General features: G+C 40.7%; 1 protein-coding gene across 1 annotated transcript in view; it reads right to left on the reverse strand.

The window, feature by feature from the left end:
• Positions 1 to 24859, reverse strand: part of LOC126456248 (serine-protein kinase ATM-like) — a 445804-nt gene that overhangs the window by 79851 nt on the left and 341094 nt on the right. The window contains exons 46-49 of the mRNA XM_050091998.1: positions 22930 to 24163; positions 14220 to 14443; positions 13892 to 14004; positions 8030 to 8174 (exon numbers count right to left, since the gene is read on the reverse strand). Coding sequence (XP_049947955.1) covers positions 8030 to 8174; positions 13892 to 14004; positions 14220 to 14443; positions 22930 to 24163 — 1716 coding nt within the window. The remainder of the gene's footprint in view (positions 1 to 8029; positions 8175 to 13891; positions 14005 to 14219; positions 14444 to 22929; positions 24164 to 24859) is intronic.

The following is a 24859-nucleotide window of genomic DNA, read 5'->3' on the forward strand; positions in this document are numbered from 1 at the left end:
AGCATAACGACTCAGAAGGGCAGCTCGCCGATTGGACAGCGGAGGTTCAGCAGTCTCAGCATAAAGGTTTTCCACAGGGCTGGTGTAAAAAGCTCCAGACACTAAACGTAATCCATGTTGGTGGATAGAGCCGAGACACCGAAGAATAGACGACCGAGCAGAGGAGTAAACCATGCTTCCATAGTCCAATTTTGAGCGCACTAAGACGCGATAGAGGCGGAGAAGGACCACTCGGTCCGCTCCCCAGGAGGTACCATTCAGGATACGGAGGGTGTTGAGGGATCGCAGACAGCGAGCCGAAAGATAGGAAACGTGGGAGGACCAGCACAGTTTTCTGTCAAACATAAGACCCAAGAATTTAGCGACGTCCGAAAATGGAAGGTTGACAGGTCCTAGATGTAAGGAGGGTGGAAGAAACTCCGTACGACGCCAAAAATTAACACAAACGGTCTTTCTGGGAGAAAAGCGGAAGCCTGTTTCGATGCTCCAAGAGTGGAGGGGATCGAGACAGCCTTGAAGACGTCGTTGAAGAAGGCTGGTCTGTTGAGAGCTGTAGTAGATCGCAATATCATCCACAAAGAGGGAGCCCGAGACATCAGGAAGGAGACAATCCATAATCGGATTTATGGCAATGGCAAACAGTACAACACTTAGCACAGAGCCCTGGGGTACCCCGTTTTCTTGGGAGAAAGTACGGGAGAGAGTAGTGTTCACCCGCATTTTAAATGTGCGCTCTGCCATAAATTCGCGAAGAAAAAGGGGCAACCGACCGCGAAAGTCCCAAGAGAACAGTGTGCGGAGGATACCTGTCCTCCAACAGGTATCGTATGCTCTCTCCAGATCAAAAAATATTGCTACTGTTTGGCGTTTCCGGAGAAAATTGTTCATGATATAAGTGGAGAGAGCAACAAGATGGTCAACTGCAGAACGATGCTTTCGGAAACCGCATTGAGCAGGTGTTAAAAGACTGCGGGACTCCAGCCACCAAGCTAAACGGCAATTCACCATATGCTCCAAAACCTTACATACACTACTTGTGAGAGAAATGGGGCGATAGCTAGAGGGGAGATGTTTGTCCTTTCCAGGTTTCGGAACAGGAATGACGATAGCTTCCCGCCATCGTCTGGGAAAAGTACTGTCGGTCCAAATTCGATTATAAAGGCGAAGGAGGTAACACAGACTATGGTATGATACATGCAGCAACATTTGGATGTGGATACCATCCGGTCCTGGGGCGGAGGAGCGAGAAGAAGAGAGTGCATGTTGGAGTTCCCGCATGGAGAAAACAGTATTGTAGCTTTCGCGATTTTGAGAGGAGAAAGCAAGAGGTCGCAATTCCGCTGCACGTTTCTTCGGGAGAAACGCTGGCGGGTAATTTTAAGAGCTCGAAATCTCAGCAAAGTGTTGACCCAATGAGTTAGAAATTGCGACGGGGTCCACTAATGTATCATGCGCAACAGTGAGCCCAGAGACCGAGGAGAAACTAGGCGCGCCTGATAACCGTCGAATCCAACTCCAAACTTCCGAGGAGGGAGTGAAGGTGTTAAATGAGCTAGTAAAGAAGTCCCAGCTTGCCTTCTTGCTATCGCGGATGACGCGACGGCACCGCGAACGGAACTGCTTATAGCGGATACAGTTGGCCAAAGTAGGATGGTGTCTGAAAACGCGAAGAGCACATCGCCGCTCACGTATTGCGTCACGGCATGCCTCGTTCCACCAAGGAACTGGGGGGCGCCGGGGCATTTCGGAGTTGCGAGGTATTGAACGTTCCGCAGCTGTAAGAATAACATCTGTAATATGAGTGACCTCATCATCGACGCTAGGAAAGTGACGGTCATCGAATGTCGCTAGAGACGAAAAAAGTGTCCAATTGGCTTGGGCAAACTTCCAGCATCTCAGGCGCATATATGGCAGTTGTGGCTGCAATCGAAGCACACATGGAAAGTGGTCAATCGAGTGTGTATCAGCAAGGGCGAACCATTCGAAGCGCCAAGCTAGCGGAACAGTACCGACCGAAAGGTCCAAATGAGAGAAATTTGTCGTGGAGGCAGACAAAAATGTAGGGTCCCCAGTGTTGAGGCAAACAAGATCCGCTTGGTGGAAGACGTCTAGCAATAGTGAGCCACATGGACAAGGATGTGGAGATCCCCAAAGCGGGTGTTGGGCATCGAAGTCCCCAACCAGCAAATAGGGGGAAGGAAGCTGACCAAGAAGATGAAGGAGATCAGGTCGTGCCATTGATGTGGACGATGGAATGCATACAGTACAAAGAGAGAAGGTGTATCCAGAAAGGGAAAGGCGGACAGCGACAGCTTGGAAGGAAGTGTTTAAGGGGATTGGGTGATAATGGAGAGTATCATGGAGAAGAATCATGAGTCCTCCATGTGCTGGAGTGCCTTCAACAGAGGGAAGATCAAATCGGACTGACTGAAAATGGGGGAAAACAAAGCAGTCGTGGGGACGCAGCTTTGTTTCCTGAAGACAGAAGATGACCGGCGAGTAGGATCGTAAGGTGATCGTCAATTCATCCCGATTGGCTCGAATGCTGCGGATATTCCAATGGATGATGGACATAGGGTGGACAGAATATGGAAGAATGTGACCAAAGTTGCCGTCAACTCAACGACTGGTGACCGACAGCATGGAACCGCACTCAGCCGAAGGCAGAAGATCCTGACCCATAGGTTGTTCAGGAGCAGCTCCTGCCACCAGCGATCGGCCGGTTGATCGGCCGCCAGCAGTGCACCTCGGCGACACAGAAGACGGCCGAGGGCGGTTACCGCCAGGTTGTGCTGTAGATGAGACATGCTGTGGCGGAGAAGGAGAAGAACTGGGTTTCTTATTAGCCTTCTTGGAAACATGATGTTTAGATGAAGGAGGAACCGATGGTTGTGAAGTTGGGGCACGTAAAAAATCTTCACGAGTATGCTCTTTTTTGGAAGTCCGGGTGTCTGACTTTCGGGATCGAGGTTTAGCAGAACCCGATGAAGGATGAGCCATAGAGTGAGCAGGCGAAAGTGGGGAGGTTGAACGGGCGATCTTTGCGCTGGCCGATCTGATGACCGTGTCACTAAAGGTGAGATCACAAGTCTGCGTGGCCGCCTCCTTTGTTGGCCGAGGAGAGGCAAGGACAGTGCTGTATTTTCCTGTCTGAGGCACAGTGGGCTTTCGACTGGCGAATAATTTTCGAGCAACAAAGGTCGACACCTTTTCCTTCACTCTGATTTCCTGAATGAGCTATTCGTCTTTAAAAATGGGGCAATCTCGAGAGGAAGCAGCGTGGTCACCCACAAAGTTGATGCAACGAGGGGATGGAGGTGGACAAGCACCCTCATGGGCATCCTTGCCACAAGCAACACATTTGGCCGGGTTGGAACAGGACTGGCTGGTATGATTGAACCGCTGACACCGATAGCAACGCGTAGGGTTTGGGACGTAGGGACGAACGGAAATTATCTCATAGCCCACTTTTATGTTCGATGGGAGTTGAACTCTGTCAAATGTCAAGAAGACAGTACAGGTTGGAACGATGTTCATGTCAACACTTTTCATGACTCTATGAACAGCCGTTATGCCCTGGGCAGACAGGTAGTGTTGAATTTCCTCGTTGGACAATCCGTCGAGGGAGCGTGTATAAACGACTCCACGTGAGGAATTTAAAGTGTTGTGCGCTTCCACCTGGACAGGGAAGGTGTGGAGCAGTGAAGTACGCAGCAATTTTTGTGCCTGGAGGGCACTGACTGTTTCTAACAACAAGGTGCCGTTCCGTAATCTGGAACAAGACTTTACAGGAGCTGCAATTGTGTCGACACCTCTCTGAATAATGAAAGGGTTGACCGTGGAGAAGTCGTCACCTTCGTCAGACCGAGAAACAACAAGGAACTGTGGCAACGATGGAAGAACTGTCTGTGGCTGAGACTCAGTGAACTTACGCTTGTGAGCAGACATAGTGGAAGAAGAGGAAACCATTGCGGAAGAATCCCCCATGATTACCGGCGTCTCCGATGGCGCACTCCTCCCTTGTGGGGGGCCTCTCTGAGGGCACTCCCGCCTTAGGTGATTGTTCACACCTCAGGTTACACCTCCCGAGAAACGGACGGAGGGACCAATCAGCACTTTCGGGAGTTATCAGCTCGGGTAATCACCCCTCCCTGGGCCTGGCCGTTACCAGGGGGTACGTACGTGTCCTACCTGTCTACCCGGGGCAAAGAATCACGCGTTACCCCGTCACTGGCTACGCATGAAAATGCGTGGGTCAGCCTTCAGACACGCACAGGGAGGAAAAAAGAGAAAGGGAAAAACAAAGAAAGGGAAAGGAAAGAATAGAGGTCTCAAACGCCGCAGTGGAGAAAAGGATAAAGAGAAAAGTTAAGGAAAAGAGAAGGACAAAGGAAGGATGAAGACTTGCAAGCAGAGAAAGCAAAGAATGTGTTACATTTTCGAGTGTCCGTCTCCGGACGTAGGCACAAAACATACTCCCAGAGAGGGAGAAAGTGAAGGAAAGAGCCGGTGGTGAGGGGAGGGGGGGGGGGGGGGCGAAGACGGGGGATAGGGAGGGATGCGGAAAAGGAAGGTATGCAGCCCGGAAAGGAAGGAGGGCCACATTAGCTTGCGGTTCCGTGCCCGCTATGCACGTATCTACAAAAGAGTAGTGGACCCCCTGGGGGGTGCCAGGGCTCTGAGAGCGTAGGATAAGCCTGCAGCAGGACTGGAATAGGAAGTGCTGGGTGGGTGGATTGGGTAAATCTTGCACCCAGATGTACCACAGAGGTAGGATCCCTGCTGCAAGGTGGTGGGATGGGAGTGGCATAGGGATGGACTAAGATGTTGTGAAGGTTGGGTGGGAGATGGAACAGCAGTTTAGGAAGGGAGGAAAGGATCTTGGGTACAATGTCCTTCATTTCAGGGCATGATAATAGATAATCAAAGCCCTGATGAAAGATGTGGTTCAGTTGTTCCAGTCTGTGGTGGTACTGGATAACGAAGGGGGTGCACCTTTATAGCTGGTTCTTGGGGGTGGTTGGAGGACTGGGTGTGTGGCAATATCTGTTTCAGACTATGTCTGGGGGCTGTGCCTGTCTGTGAAAGCCTTTGAGAGATCTTCAACATACAGGACAAGGGCATTATAGTGACTGCAGATATACTGTCCCTGGGTGGTGAGGCTGTATGGGATGGATTTTCTGGTGTGGAAGGAATGACAGCTGTTAAAATGCGGGTACTGTTGGTGAGTGTAATGTGGATGGAGCGATTGGAGAGGTGGTGGTCAGCATCAAGGAAGGTAGCACGCTGGGTTGAGAAGGACAAGGTGTAGCAGATGGGAGAGAAGGGGTTGAAGTTGTGAAGGAATAAGGATAGGGAGTCTTGGCTCTGAGTCCAGATCTTTAAGATATCATCAACAAACCTGAACCACTGCTGGGGTTTGGGAGGCTAGGAATGTTTCCTCTGCACAGCCCATAAACCGCTTGGCTTAGGAGAGTGCCATGCATGTGCCCATGGCTGTGCAGGGACTTGTTTGAATACCTTCCCTTCAAAGGGAACCAAACAGTTTCTGCACCCTCTGTGCTGTAGCCTTCTCCCAATTCACATCACATGCCCCACAATCATTGTGCTCACTCTCTGCCAATGCATCCACCAGTTATACCCCTCTCTGCTCCTCTCCTTGTCCGCTCACCTCCCCCTCCCCCTTACCCCAAAAGCACTCGACAGCCTTGTCCTGCCACATTCTCCAGTAGTCCCTGCAGCCTGCTCAACCAGGCAGCGCCCCCCCCCCCCCCCCCCCACACTTCCCGATCCCACTCCCAACGCAACAGTTAAAATCTGGCTGGGGCAGCTGGAGATAGCAGTCATGTGTGCGTGAGGTGTAAATGTGTGTTTTTCCTTCTTTTCTGAGGAAGGCTTTGGCTGGAGGATAGCGTGCAACAGTCTTTTCACTGTGTCGGTGTGCAACTCTATGTGTCATCTTTATGGTAAGTAGCAACCTATCCTTTTCATAATTGTTGATGTTACAACCTGGACTTTCCATTGTTTGAGACCAGGTGTGATCTCAGTCACGACATTTTACACTCTGTTTTTGCCATCTTATGTTTTACTGATAATCAGAGGTACCAATGACATTAATGACATTAGATGCTAGCATACTAACCAACAACTCAAAGCCATCCATTACTTCTAAATCTACATATATACCCTACAAACCACTGCGAAGTGCATGGCAAAGGGTAATTAGCGTTCTAGCACACACTAGGCTTTTCCCCCATTCCTATTGCATATAAGCTGTCAGAAACAGCAAAGGACCTGGAAGAGCAGTTGAAAGGAATGGACGGTGTCTTGAAAGGAGGATATAAGATGAACATCAACAAAAGCGAAATGAAGATAATGGAATGTAACCAAATTAAATCAGGTGATGCTGAGGGAATTAGATCAGGAAATGAGACACTTAAAGTAGTAGATGAGTTTCGCTATTTGGGGAGCAAAGTAACTGATGATGGTTGTAGTAGAGAAGATATAAAATGTAGACTGGCTATGGCAAGGGAAGCAATTCTGAAGAATAGAAATTTATTAACATCAAGTGTAGATTTAAGTGTCAGGAAGTCCTTCATGAAAGTCCTTGTCTGGAGTGCAGACATGTATGGCAGTGAAACATGGATGATAAATAGTTTAGAAAGGAAGAGAATAGAAGCTTTTGAAATGTGGTGCTACAGAAGAATGCTAAAGGTATGATGGGTAGATCACGTACCTAACGAGTAGGTAGTGAATAGAATTGGGGAGAAGAGAAATTTGTGGCACAATTTGACTAGAAGAAGGGATCGGTTCGTAAGACATGTTCTGAGGCATCAAGGGATCACCAATTTAGTATTGGAGGGCAACATGGAGGCTTAAAATTGCAGAGGGAGACCAAGAGATGAATACACTAAGCAGATTCAGAAGGATGTAGGTTGCAGTAGGTATTGGGAGATGAAGAAGCTTGCACAGGATGGAGTAGCATCAAACCAGTCTCCGGACTGAAGAAGACGACAACGACAACAACAACAACAACAACAACAACATCAACAACAACATCATCAGCATAAGAAATATGACTGTTTAAAAGCCACTGTGTGTGCTGTAATTAGCTTAATCTTATGATCACAATCGCTACAGGAGGTGCAAGTACATTTCTAGATTCTGCATTTAACATTGGTCCTTGAAACTGTGTAACTAGACTTTTGTAGGGTAACTGTCACGTATCTCCAAGCTTCTGGCAGTTCAGCTTTATTAGTGCTTTCATCTCACTCTCCAGCAGTCTAATTAAGATGAGACTATTTGTGCTGACCCTGCTTGTATACGTTCTATATCCCCTGCTAGTCCCATTTTGTGTGGTTCACACACACTTAATTAACATTTGATGAGGTGTAACGCAAGTGTTTTCTAAGCAGTCTTATTTTTAGGGTGCCTGCAATTTCCAGCATCCTGTCAATGAACTGACAAGCGTCCACTGAAGAAGATGCAACAAATTGATTAAAGAAACTGAATACACTATGCTTGTTCATCCTTTGCTGGTGCATTACTGTGCTGTATGGGATCCTTATAAGACAGGACTGACAGAGGACACAGAAGATGTCCAAAAAAGGACAAATCATTTGTACTACCATGAGACAGTGCAGAGAGTGCTATTGATATGATATGTGAGTTGTGGCAGCAATCATTTTAAAATATCATTTTTCATTAAGGCAAGATCTTTTCATTAAATTTCAGTCATCAACTTTCTTCTCCGAATGTGAAACCTTAGTTAAATGTGAATTTGAAGGTAGTCATGTAAATGTAAATGTACAGACAATAAGTCTATTGCATCCAGATTTTTACTCATCTGTCTTGAATTTTTGTGTTGTTTTTTGAAAATGTCCTGAATCTGATTAAAATTAATATGGGAACCTATGCTACAAATCAACTAAGAGAACTGTGTGAAAAAAGAGGTGAAGATAATTTTCCCAGTTTTATACAGAAATTATTACAAATAATTAGAAACAATGAAGAAATAATTGTTTCTTACCAGTTTTACTGTTGTCTTTTGGGCTGTAATATGCAAGGCTAATCAGTGCTGCTGCTACTTTTTCCATTTGTTGAAGTAGAGGTGCAATATTATCAGAACTTTTTTTCAGCCTCTCCACCAACTGTTGTGCACCAATAACACGGGGCTGAAAGAGAAAACAGAAACTGAAACAAATAACTTGGTTGAATGACTTGAAGACGTTATTACAGTCCAACAACTGGCACCAAAATTTTGATGATTCAGTCCAAACAAAATTTTTCAAGAACACAAAAATATGTTGGACTACAAAGTCAAAAAATTGTGAGGATGCTATTACTGTTTATTGCAGCTGAGCACTGTACTGATTAAGTTGTTTTACTTTCTGGTATTATATGCCATTGTACATTTTCCTTCTGATATCTAATAAGTGAAAGTGGTGTAGTGAAATTTCTAAACTGTGAGATACATATAGGTGTTTATATACTGATGGAGACACTTTTTAGATAGGGGCAACTGTGAGCTTTCTTCTTAAAAAGACTACATGCTAAGGAGGCAACTGTGTGGTACGTAATTAAGCGATATGCAGCAGTGACATAACATGAACCAATTCACATGCTATGGCATCATTATCCATGAAAGCATAATAAGCCTTATGTTGAAAGGAGATGATGGGAGACTGGATTCATTGCCCAATAAAATATTAATTATTTGGGGTTCTCCCTTATTTTATCAACTATTACAGACAGTCAAAAGAACAAAAATCATGTACTTAGTAGCATCACTGAACCTTTGAAACTAAATAACATAGTTATCCCTCGTGATGACATCCAATTTGTGTGAAATTGGTGGACCTTAGGAGAACTTTAAATGCTCTTTGTGTTTCTGTATTAAGAATTTTAGCTACAAACATTGGCACTGTTGCAAGGCTGGTCACAAACTATGCAACTCAGCAACAACGAATGATCAAAGAAAGCCATGTTGAGGAACAGAGACTACTCAAAAATACCACAAAAGGCTAAATTACAACTGGAATTGGGTAAAAATTGATTTCTCCTGAATGCGATCTGAGAGAAGGCGAAAGTGAACTGAGCTGAGCATGTGGAAGGGCAGTATTTCTACTTGTATTTTCTTTTATTTTTCTGAAGGCTTTGTATTATCACGAAATAGGGGATAGAGTGTCACTGAAATGATGGAGGAATTGCGGTGGACACCATTAAACCAAAGGTGTTTTTCGCTGTGGCAAAATCTTCTCACAAAATTTCAATCACCAATTCTCTCCTCCAAATGCAAAAATATTTTGTTGTCGCCAACCTACATAGTGAGAAACAATAGTGGTCGTTGTGAGGCACAATTAGCAACCAAAAATATCGCATTCATCCAAGCAAAATGTGCTCACTCCTTGCACCTCACTTTGCTTCATACTGATCATATTTCAGAGATGTACTACACAGATACAAACCCAAATTGTAAAAAAATGAAATGCCTACAGCCATTCTTATGATTTTATTTACTGTGAAACTACCAGTTTCGGCACTTCAATGCATCATCTTTAGGCCTTAGTAGATGCTAAAGGTGTTATCACGATCCATATATATGCTGCATCAGTGGCCAACGTAACTGGTTTATGCTATCATAACTGTGATGTCAGCACTCCAACTGAGCTGTTGGCCGCTGATGGTTGGTGAGTTCTCACCATCAGCAAAACAAACCACAACAGAAATACTATAAACAGGCAAGTTCGATGACCATCCAGCAGCAAAGACTTTGGCGACAGAGCTCATGGGGGCTGTGTATCAGCTCAGACAGCATCCATGGGCAGCCACTGGCCCTACTTCTTGGAGTCCGAGATTCAACACTGCCAGCATGTGCAAAAACTGCAGTTACTTTGGCCTGCAAGAATAATACATTGGCATTAGCTGGCTGGCACCTTGCACACCATCAACACTTCTCCTCAGCAATGTATAAGGCTTCCCGGTACAATCATCACTGCTACATCGGGTACGAAGATTTTTGTGGTTCAATGCCAGGTCACATCTACTTGATGGAGGCACAAAGTTGTGTCTGCTCCAGCTCAATATATCAATAAACAGTTTTACTGAAATCCATCTAAACAAACATACAATGTCTGGGTGGGAGAGAAGATGCACCATCCTGTAGCAACGTTAGCCCACCTCTCATTAATAGACAGCAAAACTGGCACATTACACTAACATGCAACTGACTGTTCTGGAGTAACATAATTCCTTTCTTTCAAAATTAAATTCTTACTGTGAGGATCACTGATGCTGAATATAATTTGTCTTTTTTTTTAATTTTATTTTAGTGCCTTTCACAACCTCCATATGATTTTACTGCAGCTGAATGGAAATCATTTGATGCCTAATACCCAGCTGATGCATTCACACTGGCCTAAAAGACAGAGAGAGAGAGAGAGAGAGAGAGAGAGAGAGAGAGAGAGAGAGAGAGACAGAGAGAGAGAGAGAGTACGATATAGCAAATCTCAACACAATAAGCCAATCATTTTTGGTAGACCATTTTCTTTCTTCAAAGAGACAGTTTCATACTGTTTCTTCTCCCTCATCCACGGTGGATCTTGCCATTGGTGAGAAGGCTTGTGTGCCTCAGCGATACGGATAGCTATATCATAGGTGCAACCACAATGGAGGGGTATCTGTTGAGAGGCCAAACATGTGGAAGAGAGGCAGTAACCTTCTCGGTAGTTGCAGGCGCAAGTCTGGATGATTGACTGATCTGGCCTTGTAACATCACCTAAAATGGCCTTCTGTGCTGGTACTGCAAATGGCTGATAGCAAGGGGAAACTACAGCCGTAATTTTTCCCCGATGGCATGCAGCTCTACTGTATGGTTAATGATGATGGTGTCCTTTTGGGTAAAATATTCTGGAGGAAAAATAGTCCCCCATTTGGATCTCCAGGAGGAGACTACTCAGGAGGATGTCGTAATCAGGGGAAACAAAGCTGGCATTCTGTGGATTGGAGCGTGAAACGTCAGATCCCTTAATTGGCAGATAGGTTAGAAAATTTAAATAGGGAAATGGATAGGTCAAAGTTAGATATATTGGGAATTAGTGAAGTTTGATGACAGGAGGAACAAGACTTCTGACCAAGTGAATACAGGGTTATAAATGCAAAATCAAATAGGGGAAAGTAGAGGTTGGTTTAATAAAGAATAAAAAAGTAGGAATGCAGATACTATGAACAGCATAGTGAACACATTATTGTAGACAAGATAGACATGAAGCCCACGCCTACCACAGTAGTACAAGTTTACAACCAACTAACTCCATAGATGATGAAGAACTGAAAAACTGTATAATGTGACAAAATAAATTAGTTAAGGGAGCCGAAAACTTAACAGTTATGGAGGACTGGAATTCGATAATAGGAAAAGGAAGACAAGGGAAAGTAGTAGGTGAATAAGGACTGAGGGTAAGGAATACAAGAGGAAGCCGCCTGGTAGAATTTTGCACAGAGCATAACTTAATCATGGCTAACTCTTGGGTTAAGAGTCACGAAAAAAGGATGTACACGTGGATGAGGTCTAGAGACAATGGAAAGTTTCAGATAGATTATATAACGGTAAGACAGAGATTTAGGAACCCGGTTTTAGATTGTAACATATTTCCATTGGAAGATGGGGATAATGACCACAATTGGTTATGAACTGTAGATTAAAATTGAACAAAATTGCAAAAATGTAGTAATTTAAGGAGATGGGACCGGGATAAACCGAAAGAACCAGAGGTTGCAGAGAGTTTCAGATGGAAAGATTGACAAGAACAGGGGAAAGAAATACCGTAGAAGAAGAGTGGTAGCTTTGTGAGATGAAATAGTGAAGGCAACAGAGGCTCAAGTAGGTAAAAAGACGAGTATTAGAAGAAATCTTTGATAACGGAAGAGAGATTGAATTTAATTGATGAAAGGAGAAAATATAAAAATGCAGTAAATGAAGCAGGCAAAAAGGAAAACAAACGTCTCAAAAATGAGATCGACAGGAAGTTCAAAATGGCTAGAGAACAAATGCAAGGGTGAAGAGGCATATATAACTAGGGGTAAGATAGATACTGCCTACAGGAAAATTAAAGAGATTCCTGGAGAAAAGAGAATCACCTGTATGAATATCAAAAGCTGAGATGGAAAACCAGTCTTAAGCAAAGAAGGGAAAGCCGGAAGGTAGAAAGAGATATGATACTGCGTGAAGAATTTGACAGAGGACTGAAAGAATTAAGACAAAACAAGACCCCAGGGGTAGACAAAATTCCATTAGAAGTACTGATAGCCTTGGGGGAGTCAGCCACAACAAAACTCTACCATCTGGTGAGTAAGATGTTTGAGACAGGTGAAATACCCTCGGACTTCAAGAAGAATATAATATTTCCAATCTCAAAGAAAATAGGTGTTGACAGGTGTGAACATTACCGAACTATCAGTTTAATATGTCACCGTTGCAAAATACTAACATGAATTCTTTATAGACAAATGGAAAAACTGGTAGAAGCCAACCTCGGGGAAGATCATTTTGGATTTCCTAAAATGTTGGAACACTTCGAGACAATACTAACCCTATGACTTACCTTAGAAGATAGATTAAGGAAAGGCAAACCTACATTTCTAGCATTTGTAGACTTAGAGAAAGCTTTTGACAATGTTGACCGGAATACTCTCTTTCAAATTCTAAAGGTGGCAGGAGTAAAATACAGGGAGTGAAAGGCGATTTACAACTTGTACAAAAACCAGATGGCAATTATAAGAGTCGAGGGGCATGAAAGGGAAGCAGCGGTTGGGAAGGGAGTGAGACAGTATTGTAGCCTGTCCCTGATATTATTGAACCTGTATATTGAGCAAGCAGTAAAGGAAACAAAAGAAACAATTTTGAGTAGGAATTAAAATCCATGAAGAAGAAATAAAAACTTTGAGGTTTCCCGATGACATTGTAATTCTGTCAGAGACAGCAAACGATGTACAAGAGCAGCTGAAGGGAATGGACAGTGTCTTGAAAGGAGAATATAAGATGAACATCAACAAAAGCAAAACGAGGATAACGGAATGCAGCCAAATTAAATCAGGTGATGCTGAGAGAATTAGATTAGGAAATGAGACACTTAAAGTAGTTAATGAGTTTTGCTATCTGGGGAGCAAATTAACTGATGATGGTCGAAGTACAGAGGATATAAAATGTAGACTGGCTATGGCAAGGAAAGCGTCTCTGAAGAAGAGAAATTTGTTAATATCAAGTATAGATTTAAGTGTCAGGAAGTCATTTCTGAAAGTATTTGTATGGAGTATAGCTTTGCATGGAAGTGAAACATGGATGGTAAATAGTTTAGATGAGAAGAGAATACAAGCTTTTGAAATGAGGTGCTACAGAAGAATTATGAAAATCAGATGGGTAGATCACTAAACTAATGAGGTGGTACTGAATAGAATTTGGAGGATCAGGAATTTGTTGCACAACTTAACTAGAAGAATCGATCGGTTGGTAGGACATGTTCTGAGGCATCAAGGGATCACCAATTTAGTACTGGAGGGAAGCATGGAGAGTAAAAATCATAGAGGGAGACCAAGAGATGAATACACTAACCAGATTCAGAAGAAAGTGGATTGCAGTAGTTACTTGGAGATGATGAAGCTTGCACATGATAGGGTAGAATCAAACCAGTCTCCGGACTGAAGACCACAACAAAAACTGTTCCTTACAACTTAAAAGGAAAAGCTCATTGTTTTTGGCAATCAAATAGGAAAGTCATTCATTTTTCAAGAACTGTTTGTAGTGTTGATTACTGCAAAATATACCAAAAACACATTAATAGAAGCAATTGAATAGAGCCACTTTTTATGGAATATCATTTGTCTGGAAACTTACCTCATATATTACTGACTGCATGTCAACTCCACAGATTTCTTTATCTTTGTGTGAGTTTGACAAAGCCAATATCTGCTGCAATGAATGATGAGGATGGTCAACTGCACATTGTTCTGTAACGGGTGAATGACACACCGCAAAATTATTTTCAATGTTGATGAAGTTAAAAGATGTAAAATGATTATTTGTAGTCAAATAAAATCATACATTAATACTAATTCAGATGTTCTTTAGAAGATATTATGTTCAGTTTTCAGTTACCAGTATGACTAGTTTCTTATTCTTTATTGAGTGAGGTAAGTTTTATCAATGATACATTCATAATTACCTATTAACATATTAATTTTTCTGGAGAAAGTATCTTCCATGTGACTCATATGTGGTATTAATTGTGGAAGGAGTGGCAAGAACTTATAACTTGGCACTCTAAATAGACTTTCATTCAGGACTGCATTTAGGTCATTGTGTAATGTGTTTTCTAACCACAGATGTGCCACTCGAAATACTCGTAAATCATGTGTATCATCACATTCCAGTCCCAGAATATAGTATCTGCAACACACATAGTTACTTTAATGTAACAATACACTCTTAAGGTTACCTTAATTATACATGAAACAGTGAAATAACATCTTCAGAAACAATACCAAATTAATTTGCAAGGTAGCACAGGAGTCCCTGCTTTCACATTTTCGCAAGCGTATATAGCCCAGATACTTTATTACGAACAGTTAAAATGTACGTCATATGGAGTCTTTGTTGGCTTATAACTTGTTACTGAAATGGAACAAAAAGTAGTTAATACTTCTTAAATAATAGACAAGAAGAAGTGAAAAAGATACATAAGGGGGGGAAGGTGGGAGTAGAGGTTTAACATATGCATTGTGTAAGTGCACTAGACAATAATCAGATGAAATAAATTATTTTTGCTACAAGTTCTTCAAGAAGACGTCTTCTCAATGTGTTGCTTCCATTCTGGTGTCAGGGTGGTATTACTACATAGTTCCCATAGCTGCTTTGAACCCACAAAACTTGAAATGCTTGAAGAACTGCTTTTGTTGTTTTGCAACTTAGTTTTTCACAAAATTTTTGGTTCATTACAGCTTCTGATAAAAATTGTTGGTACCTGTGATATAATTTAAATTATGACAGCAACTGGACTGCAGAGTCATCTTGTTGAGCTATATGCTTTAAGTTACTCTCATTAATTAATTTTACACACACACACACACACACACACACACACACACACACACATACATACATACACACACACAGAGTCCAAGGCTAAAGGTCTCTCTCTCTCCCACAATGTATCATGAATTTTGCATCACAAAATAATGATTCTATTATCTTTTCTGTTCTGCAGTTAGGTTCTGGACTTTCGTGTATTATGTCTTCATGTTAATTCCCTTTGTGATAGCTATTTGCCTGGTAAACCATAACACTGTTAGTGAATTCCATCTCATGCAGGGACAACTCCAAAACCTGCTGGCTGAAATTTATTTTGAGGTTCCTGGATCACTTGGTTGACTGACATAACTTAGTTGTCTCTTGTTTTACTGCTCTTATTCCTTCACCATTATTATCTACTACTTACCTGAATTTTGGGCAGGAATGACAAATAATTTTTTTTCTCTTTAAATTGTTTATCAGTGTTTGCTGATTTTGTCTAATCTCGTAGAACGTATTACTTCCGATGAAAATATTCATTCAGATTCTCATTGAGTCTCTTCTTCCAGTGAAGCTGGCTTATAAGGATTTGTAAAACATTTCTATTTAAGAACAGTAGATACTAGCAAATATTATTTATCATATGTTTTCTTTTATTGAAGAAGAGGAAGAAGGAGGAAAGTGGTGGGATGGGGGAAAGTTTTGGCCTTATTTGAGTTTTATTCGAAGCAATCATGATAAGGAATAGCTTTTTATACAGCACAAATGTATCAGACCAATTACGACACCACAAATATTTTATTGAAAACATTTTAATGTAAATTTCTCAGAAATGCTTAAAACATTTTAAAAAGAATCAACTGACCTTATGTGCTAATATGACTGGAATAAGATTTTCACGTTGATACCAGGGACATCGCAGACTATCACAGATTGAAACAGTGGGTAGAAGGGCTACAGTACAGCAAACTTTTTCACCAATTCACTGCTATACGACGACGACAACAACAACAACAACAACAACAACAACCGGTGAGAAGCCATAGCATACAAGACGAATAGTTCGCTAGGAACAACAGAAGCCACAGCTCTTGACTACTAGTATGCTGTTCCACTCTTTGAGTGCAATAAAGCAACGATTCTGCATGGTATGGATTTCACTGGTCTCTGATAGTTTTCTGGAGGCATGTGGCATCAGACGCCTATGCAGAGGTCATGCAATTCCTGTAAATTTTGTCTTGCTGGTTTGTGGGCCGAGAGCTGGTGCCCTAAAGTGTCCCACTGACTTCACTTCAAGTATGGTGAATTTGGCAAGCAAGACATCAATGTGAGTTTACTGGTTTGATCCTCCAACCACTGAAGAGCAATGCTGATCTTATGATATGGCAGTTATCCTGCTAGAACATGCCACTGCTATCAGGGAAGACATCGAGCATGAAGAAACACAGATAATCTGCAACTGTATTACTATAGTCCACAGCTGTCATGGTGCCTTCGATTACTACCACAGGTTCCATGGAAGCCTGGCATAGTATTATCCCCACTGGCCTGCTCTGTGACATAGTGTATGCTTTGCACAGCCATGCAACTGGATGACTGCTTTTCCGAACATGATCATCGACCTGCTGTAATAAAGTGACCAGCCGACAAATTTCCACTGATCCACGGTCCAGTCTAGATGATCCCATATTCAATGCAATCATAACTAATAATGTCAAGTCAATATGGGAATACTTATGGATTGTCTGCTGCAGGGCTCTATGTTCAACAATGCATCATCTTGAACGGTTTGCTCCACAACACTTGTGCTTGTGCAGCATTGCACTCTATTGTCAGATCTGCCCCACAGCAGGTAAGCCTCCAACCCTTCATATTCCATGAAGAGGTATGGAAATCAAACATCTTGTCATATATACTCATGTTTTAACAAACTTTGAAACACTTTTCATAGATGATCATGACAGGTAGCATGCGAACAGCTTCACCATTTCACAGTTCCTCATTTGCAGGTGCTGGACCTTAACAATCTGTCCACTGTCAAAACCATTTACATTGACAGATTCCCACATTTGTAACCTGTATTGTTGCTGGAATGATTCCCTGATTCATCTCTGCTCTGCTTATATCCTTTCTTTGGTGTGCCACATGACCATAACACCACAAAGTGGCATTCGATCTCATGATGGGCAGTTCTCACAATGTTTTTGTTCATTAGTGCATGCAGCACTGCTCACAGTACATAATAGGGAACAATAATTGGCATGGGTAGCATAGGCATAAAACACTGCAATTGGATGCTAAATACATGTAATAAGAATAATTTTGATAGGCTCTATGAACTTAAAGCTCTAACTTCACATTTTAATATGACTGTTGGGTGTTTACATGAGCCATCGAGCAACCACAGGGAGCTGACCCAACAGAGAAGCTTTAAATGTATGTAATTAATTTACCAAAGTAGCCAATGTACTTGAAAAGAACATGCAAAATTGTTATGAATAGTGTTCAATGTCTTTCAGAATGTAGGGTAAACACAAACATTAAAAACTCAAGCAATGGGAAAAACAGTTGCAGGTTTGAGACACCAGTTAAAGACCACTGCCACGAAGAGCTTTTCATAACCTCAAACTAAGCATCCATTACCTTACAGTACCATGTACATTCTAATGTCACTTTGTAAATGGTCAAGCATTTATCAGTGAGTTGGTGTGAAAGCCGTTATGTGAAAATGCATCATGGACATGAATAAAGGAATGTGGGAAAGAGTTTATAAGCTTTAAAGCGGAGCTCGCTGCAGCCAGAGGCCTCATACTAATCTGAAAGATGATTCCTGTTTAGCTACGAATGTTTCCATACTTGGTTTGGAAGCTTAAGACTGTTTCAAAGTTAAGCCACGAACAGCTGTAGAAATGACAGTAACCACGATGCATACGTCAATATAGTAACTATATGGTTAATTCCTTAACTGTTTTTGTCTTAGTATTGTGATGATCTGGCTGTTACCCACCTCGACTTCAATAAAATATTACATTCTGGAACACAACCTAGTATTTTGTTTGTTTTCATGTCATAATTCATCAGATGACCCGTTTACAATATATGCTACCCTCTGCTAGTATCACTGAAATTATTTCAGTGTTCTCTCTGCCTTCTTCAGTAGATTTGTTTGTTAAATGAATATTTAGAAAGCATAAGTTTGATGATGACTGGGTCCACAATCTTCATGAAATTTTTAAATGAAATCTTTCCACTTTAGGCTGTTAAAACATGATTTATTGCAATTGCAATTTCAACACTGTCATTTTCAAGCATATGGGATCAATGATATAAAGGTGTGACATGCTGTGTAAGAGCAGTTGCATGTGGTGGTATGAATTTATTTGATCTTCCATATACAGATTTCTAAAGTGTATGGTATATGGAACAGCAGATAAATTCACACCACCACATGCAACTGATCTTGAACAACATGTCACAGCTTTACTTTATTGAGTGGATTACAACATCCCATAATGCTTGAGAATGAACATATGTCGAAATTGCAATCACAATAGCCATTGTTTTAACAGCCTAAGGTGGAATGATTTCATTTAAAAATATTTAGACTGCAGTGGTTTGGCAGCTTCTAAAATTGTGCACGTGTGTAAACATGGTTAGATGATTGAAATGCTGTGCTTAGGGTGATTCTGAATGTATTCTTTTGTGGCCAGATGTATGGGGTGATAAGGAATACATTGAAACATCCTGCAAAAATAGTGAAGCAAGCAGTAGAAGTGTGATAAGTGACTGACAGAACAGTGAATTTGATGATGAAGTTCAACTGTCTAAATTTGTTTCATCAGAAGGGTATACAGAATTTCAAATGGATGTGTTTTGATAAAATCTGCACAGCACCAACAAACTGTTCATTTACTGGAAGTTCAGATGTGAATCACTATAAAAAACTGAGAGACTGACTGAAAAACTGTTTTTGAAGTATTATCCTTAGCTGGAAGCGAGCTCTGGAAAGCAAAGCTGCTAGTCAGATAATGATCTTCTCAGTCTCACTGAAAAAGATTTTTCCAAAATATGTGCCAGCTACAACAAGTGCACTGTCTGAATATCAAAAAATATCCAGAACTGAATTACATTACCAACCAAAGGAGTGTGATGGACTGTGTGCAGCTCACTGTTTGGAAATTATCCATAAAATGAAATTTTTTGCTTTTCGTAATTATGGTGTTTTGAACCATTTTTTGAATTAAATGCAATGTTTCGTAACCTGCAATTAAATATAAATTCAATTATTTTACAGTCATCTCCACAATCCCATACATGTACTGAGAACAGAACACTGCAGAAAACAAATGTGTCACAAACTGAAACTCTCAAGGATTACCACCTGATGACTGTCCTTTCAGCATGACGTGTGTTCAGTTACAAACAGCAAATGTTGTGAAACATCAGACTAACTCTTGTATTAACATGTGAAAATTTTTATTAGATGTGACATCTGTTATACCACTACAGACACACAATACTTAGACTGTCAGTATGTTGCTGCATTATTAACAATAACAACTACTTGATGCCATTTGATGAACAAAACCAAAAACATCTTTTGATGCATCCAAAACAACACACCAGCTTTTCAGGTCTACATCTATATCTACATCTACACCTATGATCTGCAAACCACCATGACGTGCATGGCAGAAGGTACGCCCCATTGTACCAGTTATTAGAGTTTCTGAAGTGCGGGAAAAATGATTGTTGGAATGTCTCTGGGCATGAAGTAATTATTCTAATCTTATCCTAACAATGCCTGTGTGAGAGATACTTAGGGGGTTGTAATACAGCAATAGAGTAATCATTTATTGCTGGTTTTGGAACTTCCTTAATAGACTTTCTCAGGATAGTTTACGTCTGTGTTCAAGGGTCTGCCATTTCAGTTCCTTCAGTATTTCTGTGACACTCTGCAATGGATTAAACAAACCTGTGACCATTTGTGCTGCCCTTCTCTGTATACATTCAATATTCCCTGTTAGGACTATCTGGTACAGGTCCCACACAGTTGAGCAATATTCTAGAACTGGTAACACGAGTGATTTGTAAGCAATCTCCTTTGTAGATTGATTGCATTTCCCCAGTATTCTGCCTATAAACTGAAGTCTGCCACCTGACTTATCCACGACTGAATCTATGTAATCATTCCATTTCATAAACCTACAGTGTGTTACACCATTGTATTTGTATGAGTTGATCAATTTCAACAGTGACTCACTGATATTATAACCAAGGAAACTACGTTTCTTCGTTCTGTGAAGTGCAAAATTTTACATTTCTGAGCATTAGAGCAAGTTGCCAATATCTGCACCATGATGAAATCTTTTCAAGATCTGAGTGAATATATATGCAGATTCTTTCAGATTGTACTTCATTATAGATAACTGTGTCATCTGCAAAAAGCCTGATTTCAATATTAATATTGTCTGCAAGGTCATTAATATACAACATGAACAGCAAGGGACCCAACACACTTCCCTGGGGCACACCCGAAGTTACTTCAACATCTGACAATGACTCTACATCCCAGACTACATGATGTGTCCTCCCTACCAAAAAGTTCTCAATCCAGTCACAAACTGGTTGCACCCTGTTCCCTAAATGCCACAGGAATAGCCTCTTCAACATGTTGAATGAAGCCATCTGGCATACACAATGAATGCACCTGGTGCCCTTTCCTGTCCTTTGATGTCATTTCCTCTAAGGGCTACAATCATTTGCCATACGTTTGAACAGCCGATGGTTAACAGACTCCAGCCCTTTTGCATTTGCCTCCTCATGGCACTGGACAAAACAGGTTTCCGCACAGCAGGTGAAGTGACCCACTGGGTCAATTTCAGTGAAAGACATCACCTCGAACTTGTTGGTTAGAGAGATCAATACAAAATCCTATGTAAATGATTACTCTGCAACGCAAATTTAAATTTTTTGCAGAGGGTTCATAGAACCACTTTCAGCCAATTTCTTGGGCATTTAACTCTTGAGTAGAACATGGGAGGAATTGACACCTAAATCTTTCCATAAAAACTCTGATTTCTCTTATGACATTGGCAATTTTTCCCTATGTAGGTGGGAGTCAACAATTTTTATTTTTTTTCTTCATCCGAAGGAGAAAGTCAGTGCCTGAAATTTTGTGCAAAGGTCTTGTTGCAACTTAAAACGTCATTGTTTTGATTATTACCATCCCTATTTGTTTATCATATCCATGACACACTCCTATTTTGTGGTAATACAAAGTGACTTGCTCTTCTCTGAACTTTTTTGATGTCCTCCATCAATCCTATCTGGTAAGGATCCTATACTGTGCAGTAAAACTCCAGAAGAGGACAGACAATTATAGTGCAGGCAGCCTCTTTAGTAGGTTTGTCACGTCTTCTAAGTATTCCGTCAATAGAAAGCAGACTTTAGTTTGCCTTCCTCACAGTATTTCCTATGAGATGCTTTGATTTTAAGTGGTTTACAATTGTAATCCCCTGCTACTTAGTTGAACTGACAACCTTAAAATTCTTGTTATTTACTGTGTAACGAAAATTCAACAGAATTTTTTTGGTACTCATGTGGAGGACCTCTCAATTTTTTCTTGTTTATGAACCAAGCATATGTCTTGTGTAAATTATTTAGCAATTTGTCTTGATTTTTTGATGACTTTAACATATGGTATACAACAGCATCACCTATAAAAAAACTAAGAGGGTTGTTCAGACTGACTCCTAACTTGTTTCTATAGACTAACAACACCCAATAGTCCATAAAACTTTCTTGGGGAACCCCAGAAGTCGCTCCAGTTTCACTCAATGATTTCCCATCAATTACTAAAAACTGTGCAGTTTCAGGCAGGAAATTATGAACACAACTGAGACTATGCTCCATAGACACACAATTTGATTAGAACCCAATGCGAAAAATAATGCCAAAAGCCTTCTAGAAAACTAGAAATATGAAATCAACCTGAGATTCCCTGTTGATAACACTCATTAGTTCATGTGAATACAGAGCAAATTGGGTTCACAAGAATAACATTTTTCTGAATCCATGCTGGTTATGTGTCAACAGACTGTTTTCTTCAAAGTATTTCAAAACAATGAAGCACAGTATTTACAAAATTATGCTACTAATCGAAGTCACAATGACAGTCTATAATTCAGCAGATTACTTTTATTTGCTTTCTTGTATATTGGTGTAATCTGTGCCACTTTCCAGTCTTTAGGAGCGGATCTTTTGTCATGCAAGTGGTTGATTATGACTGCTGAAAATGGAGTTATTTGATCAGCATACTCCAAAAGGAACCAAACTAGTATAAAATTTGGACCAGAAGACTTATCTTTATTAAGTGACTTCAACTGCTTTGCTACACTGAGGGTGTCTTCCCAAATAGTCATGTTACATGTGAATCATTAAGTTTACAAGAAAATTCTCAAAATCACAGCAATATTCAACATAAATATATTACCAAGGGTGCCTATACAATAGTTTGTAGTGAGGGGAATGGAGGGGTGGGGCGGGGCAGGGGGTGGGGGGAAGGAGTAGATCTGGGGTATGCTGTATTTTTAATACTTTGGAAGATGAATGGTGGCGTGTAAGTAGCCATGAAAAATTTCAGATCTGCCCAGGTTGAAAACCTGTGTAATACTGCCTTTTAAATCTTTTCTTGAAAGGAAAACACCTGAATACACTATTTTTTTTTCTTTCCATGAGAGCTTGGTGTGTGTGTGTGTGTGTGTGTGTGTGTGTGTGTGTGTGTGCGCGCGCAATCCCTTTCCCATCGGTATGGGTGCTCCTGATTATTACAAACTTAGATAATCCCTTAAGTCAATAATTACCTTATGGCTGTTGTAAGATACATGTCCATTTCCTTTCTTCTGTTTGCAATTTCTGCACGATCAATTTGTGTCTGGCGCTCATGCATTCTGTATGCTCTCTTCTCATCTTCATTCAAGGTACCACCCTCTCTTGCTTGTTGTTTTAAACGTTCAACATCATTTAATGCTTTCTCCAAGTACTTTTGTTTCACTTCATATTCAGCTGATTTGAAATAACAGCTAAGCTGTTGATACTGAGTGTCAGCAAAACTAGCAATTGACCAATATGTTTCTATCTTAGCTTCAGTAATTCCATTCTCATTACTGTCTAGTGTTTCTAGAGCCTTGAAAAAATAATCACTCATAATTACTTGTGCATTTTCAGACTTTGTTTCTACCATCCAGTCACCATATAACTTAAGTGACAATGCATGCCACTTTCCCTTGCTATTTCCTGGTTTACTGAGCAATCCTTTCAGAATGCAAAGAGCCAGTTCTTTATCATCTCTGTCCCATAATAATCTTGCTTCTTCAATTTTCAGATTAACAGCTGTTTCAGGTGGCAGGGAGGACATAGCTGACAAAGACTGAACATAATGAGCTGCTACTTGAAAATGTTTTTCAGTTCTTGCAAGTGCTGCTATGTCTAGACTTAAATTCACAATCACTTTCTGAAAGTACGGATTGACCAATCCTTTTCTTGCACTGGTCTTCAACATTACAATTCTCTGTGTCAGTATTGGCTCTACATTATCAAAGTCATTGTACTGAATGAGGTTTTGCTGATTCCACTTTTTAAGAAGATGATCAACATTTTTAGAATCATTTTCACTTATAACTTCAAAGAAATCTTCCATTTCTTGTAGTGCTCTTAACTGTGAAAGTACTGTATAGAGGAATTTGCTAGTTTCAAGACTAGCATGAGCTAACGACTCTACTACACAACTACGTGCATGTCGCAAATTCTTCTTAAAGGCATCTTCATCCAAGTTTTGGATAGCATTCATAGCCAAATAATGATATTTCTCATAGCTTCCAGGATGTAACTCTTTTTGAATATCACTCTCTACTTGAAAACATTCTGTAGATGCGTCAGAAAAATATATATCAGTATTCCAGTTTGCTAAACGCCAGGCACAGTCATAGTAATAGTTTTGTACTTTTTGGACTGGAAGGTGCTCACGAACAAATGATGAACAAATATAGCCATCCATTACATGATGAAGCCCAAATTTCTGTAACGCATTCAGCAGACCTGTGGAAGGGAACAAAAAGTTATTTTAAAATTTTGTACACAGCTGGAGAAGCAACCGCAGAATGAAATATTCTTGCAGAAACAGTAAACAGCTAATTATCTGCAAATTGAACGTTTATTAAAACCCCTTTAACATGGTTTCAACATTTATATGATCATCTTCAGAAAAAAATATAGGCAATTAGTTTACGTGCTGTGCAGAGGTACATTAAAATATAGCTGAAAGGCATCAGCCAAATATCAAATTTCATCTCTACAATAAATTAAAACATGCACAACATTGTTGTTGTCATATAGTAATTTCTCACCAATGTACATTGTTGAGGAAATACTATATGACAACAACCTATGGTATTTCCTCATCAATGTACATTGGTGGTGAAATACTTTATATCATCAACCATGTTGGGCACATTTTAATTTATTATGAGGTGAAATTTTGTATTATTACTCACATGTAATCCAGTTGCCTATATTTCTTTCTGAAGAAGACACTTTCATAAATGTTGAAACTATGGTAAAACAGTTTTAACAGAACTTACAATTTGCAACTGATTGGCTGTTTACTATTTCTACAAAAAGAACAAAAGAGAGCCATCATTAGTTATTTATTATTTGCTATAAGAAAAAATAATAATTAATTTCTCTGGAGACTACAGTTGTTTCCATTTTCCTTCATAAAATATACCAATAACA

Source organism: Schistocerca serialis, chromosome 2 (assembly GCF_023864345.2).
Source record: "Schistocerca serialis cubense isolate TAMUIC-IGC-003099 chromosome 2, iqSchSeri2.2, whole genome shotgun sequence".
In the NCBI taxonomy this organism is placed as follows: Eukaryota; Metazoa; Arthropoda; class Insecta; order Orthoptera; family Acrididae; genus Schistocerca; species Schistocerca serialis.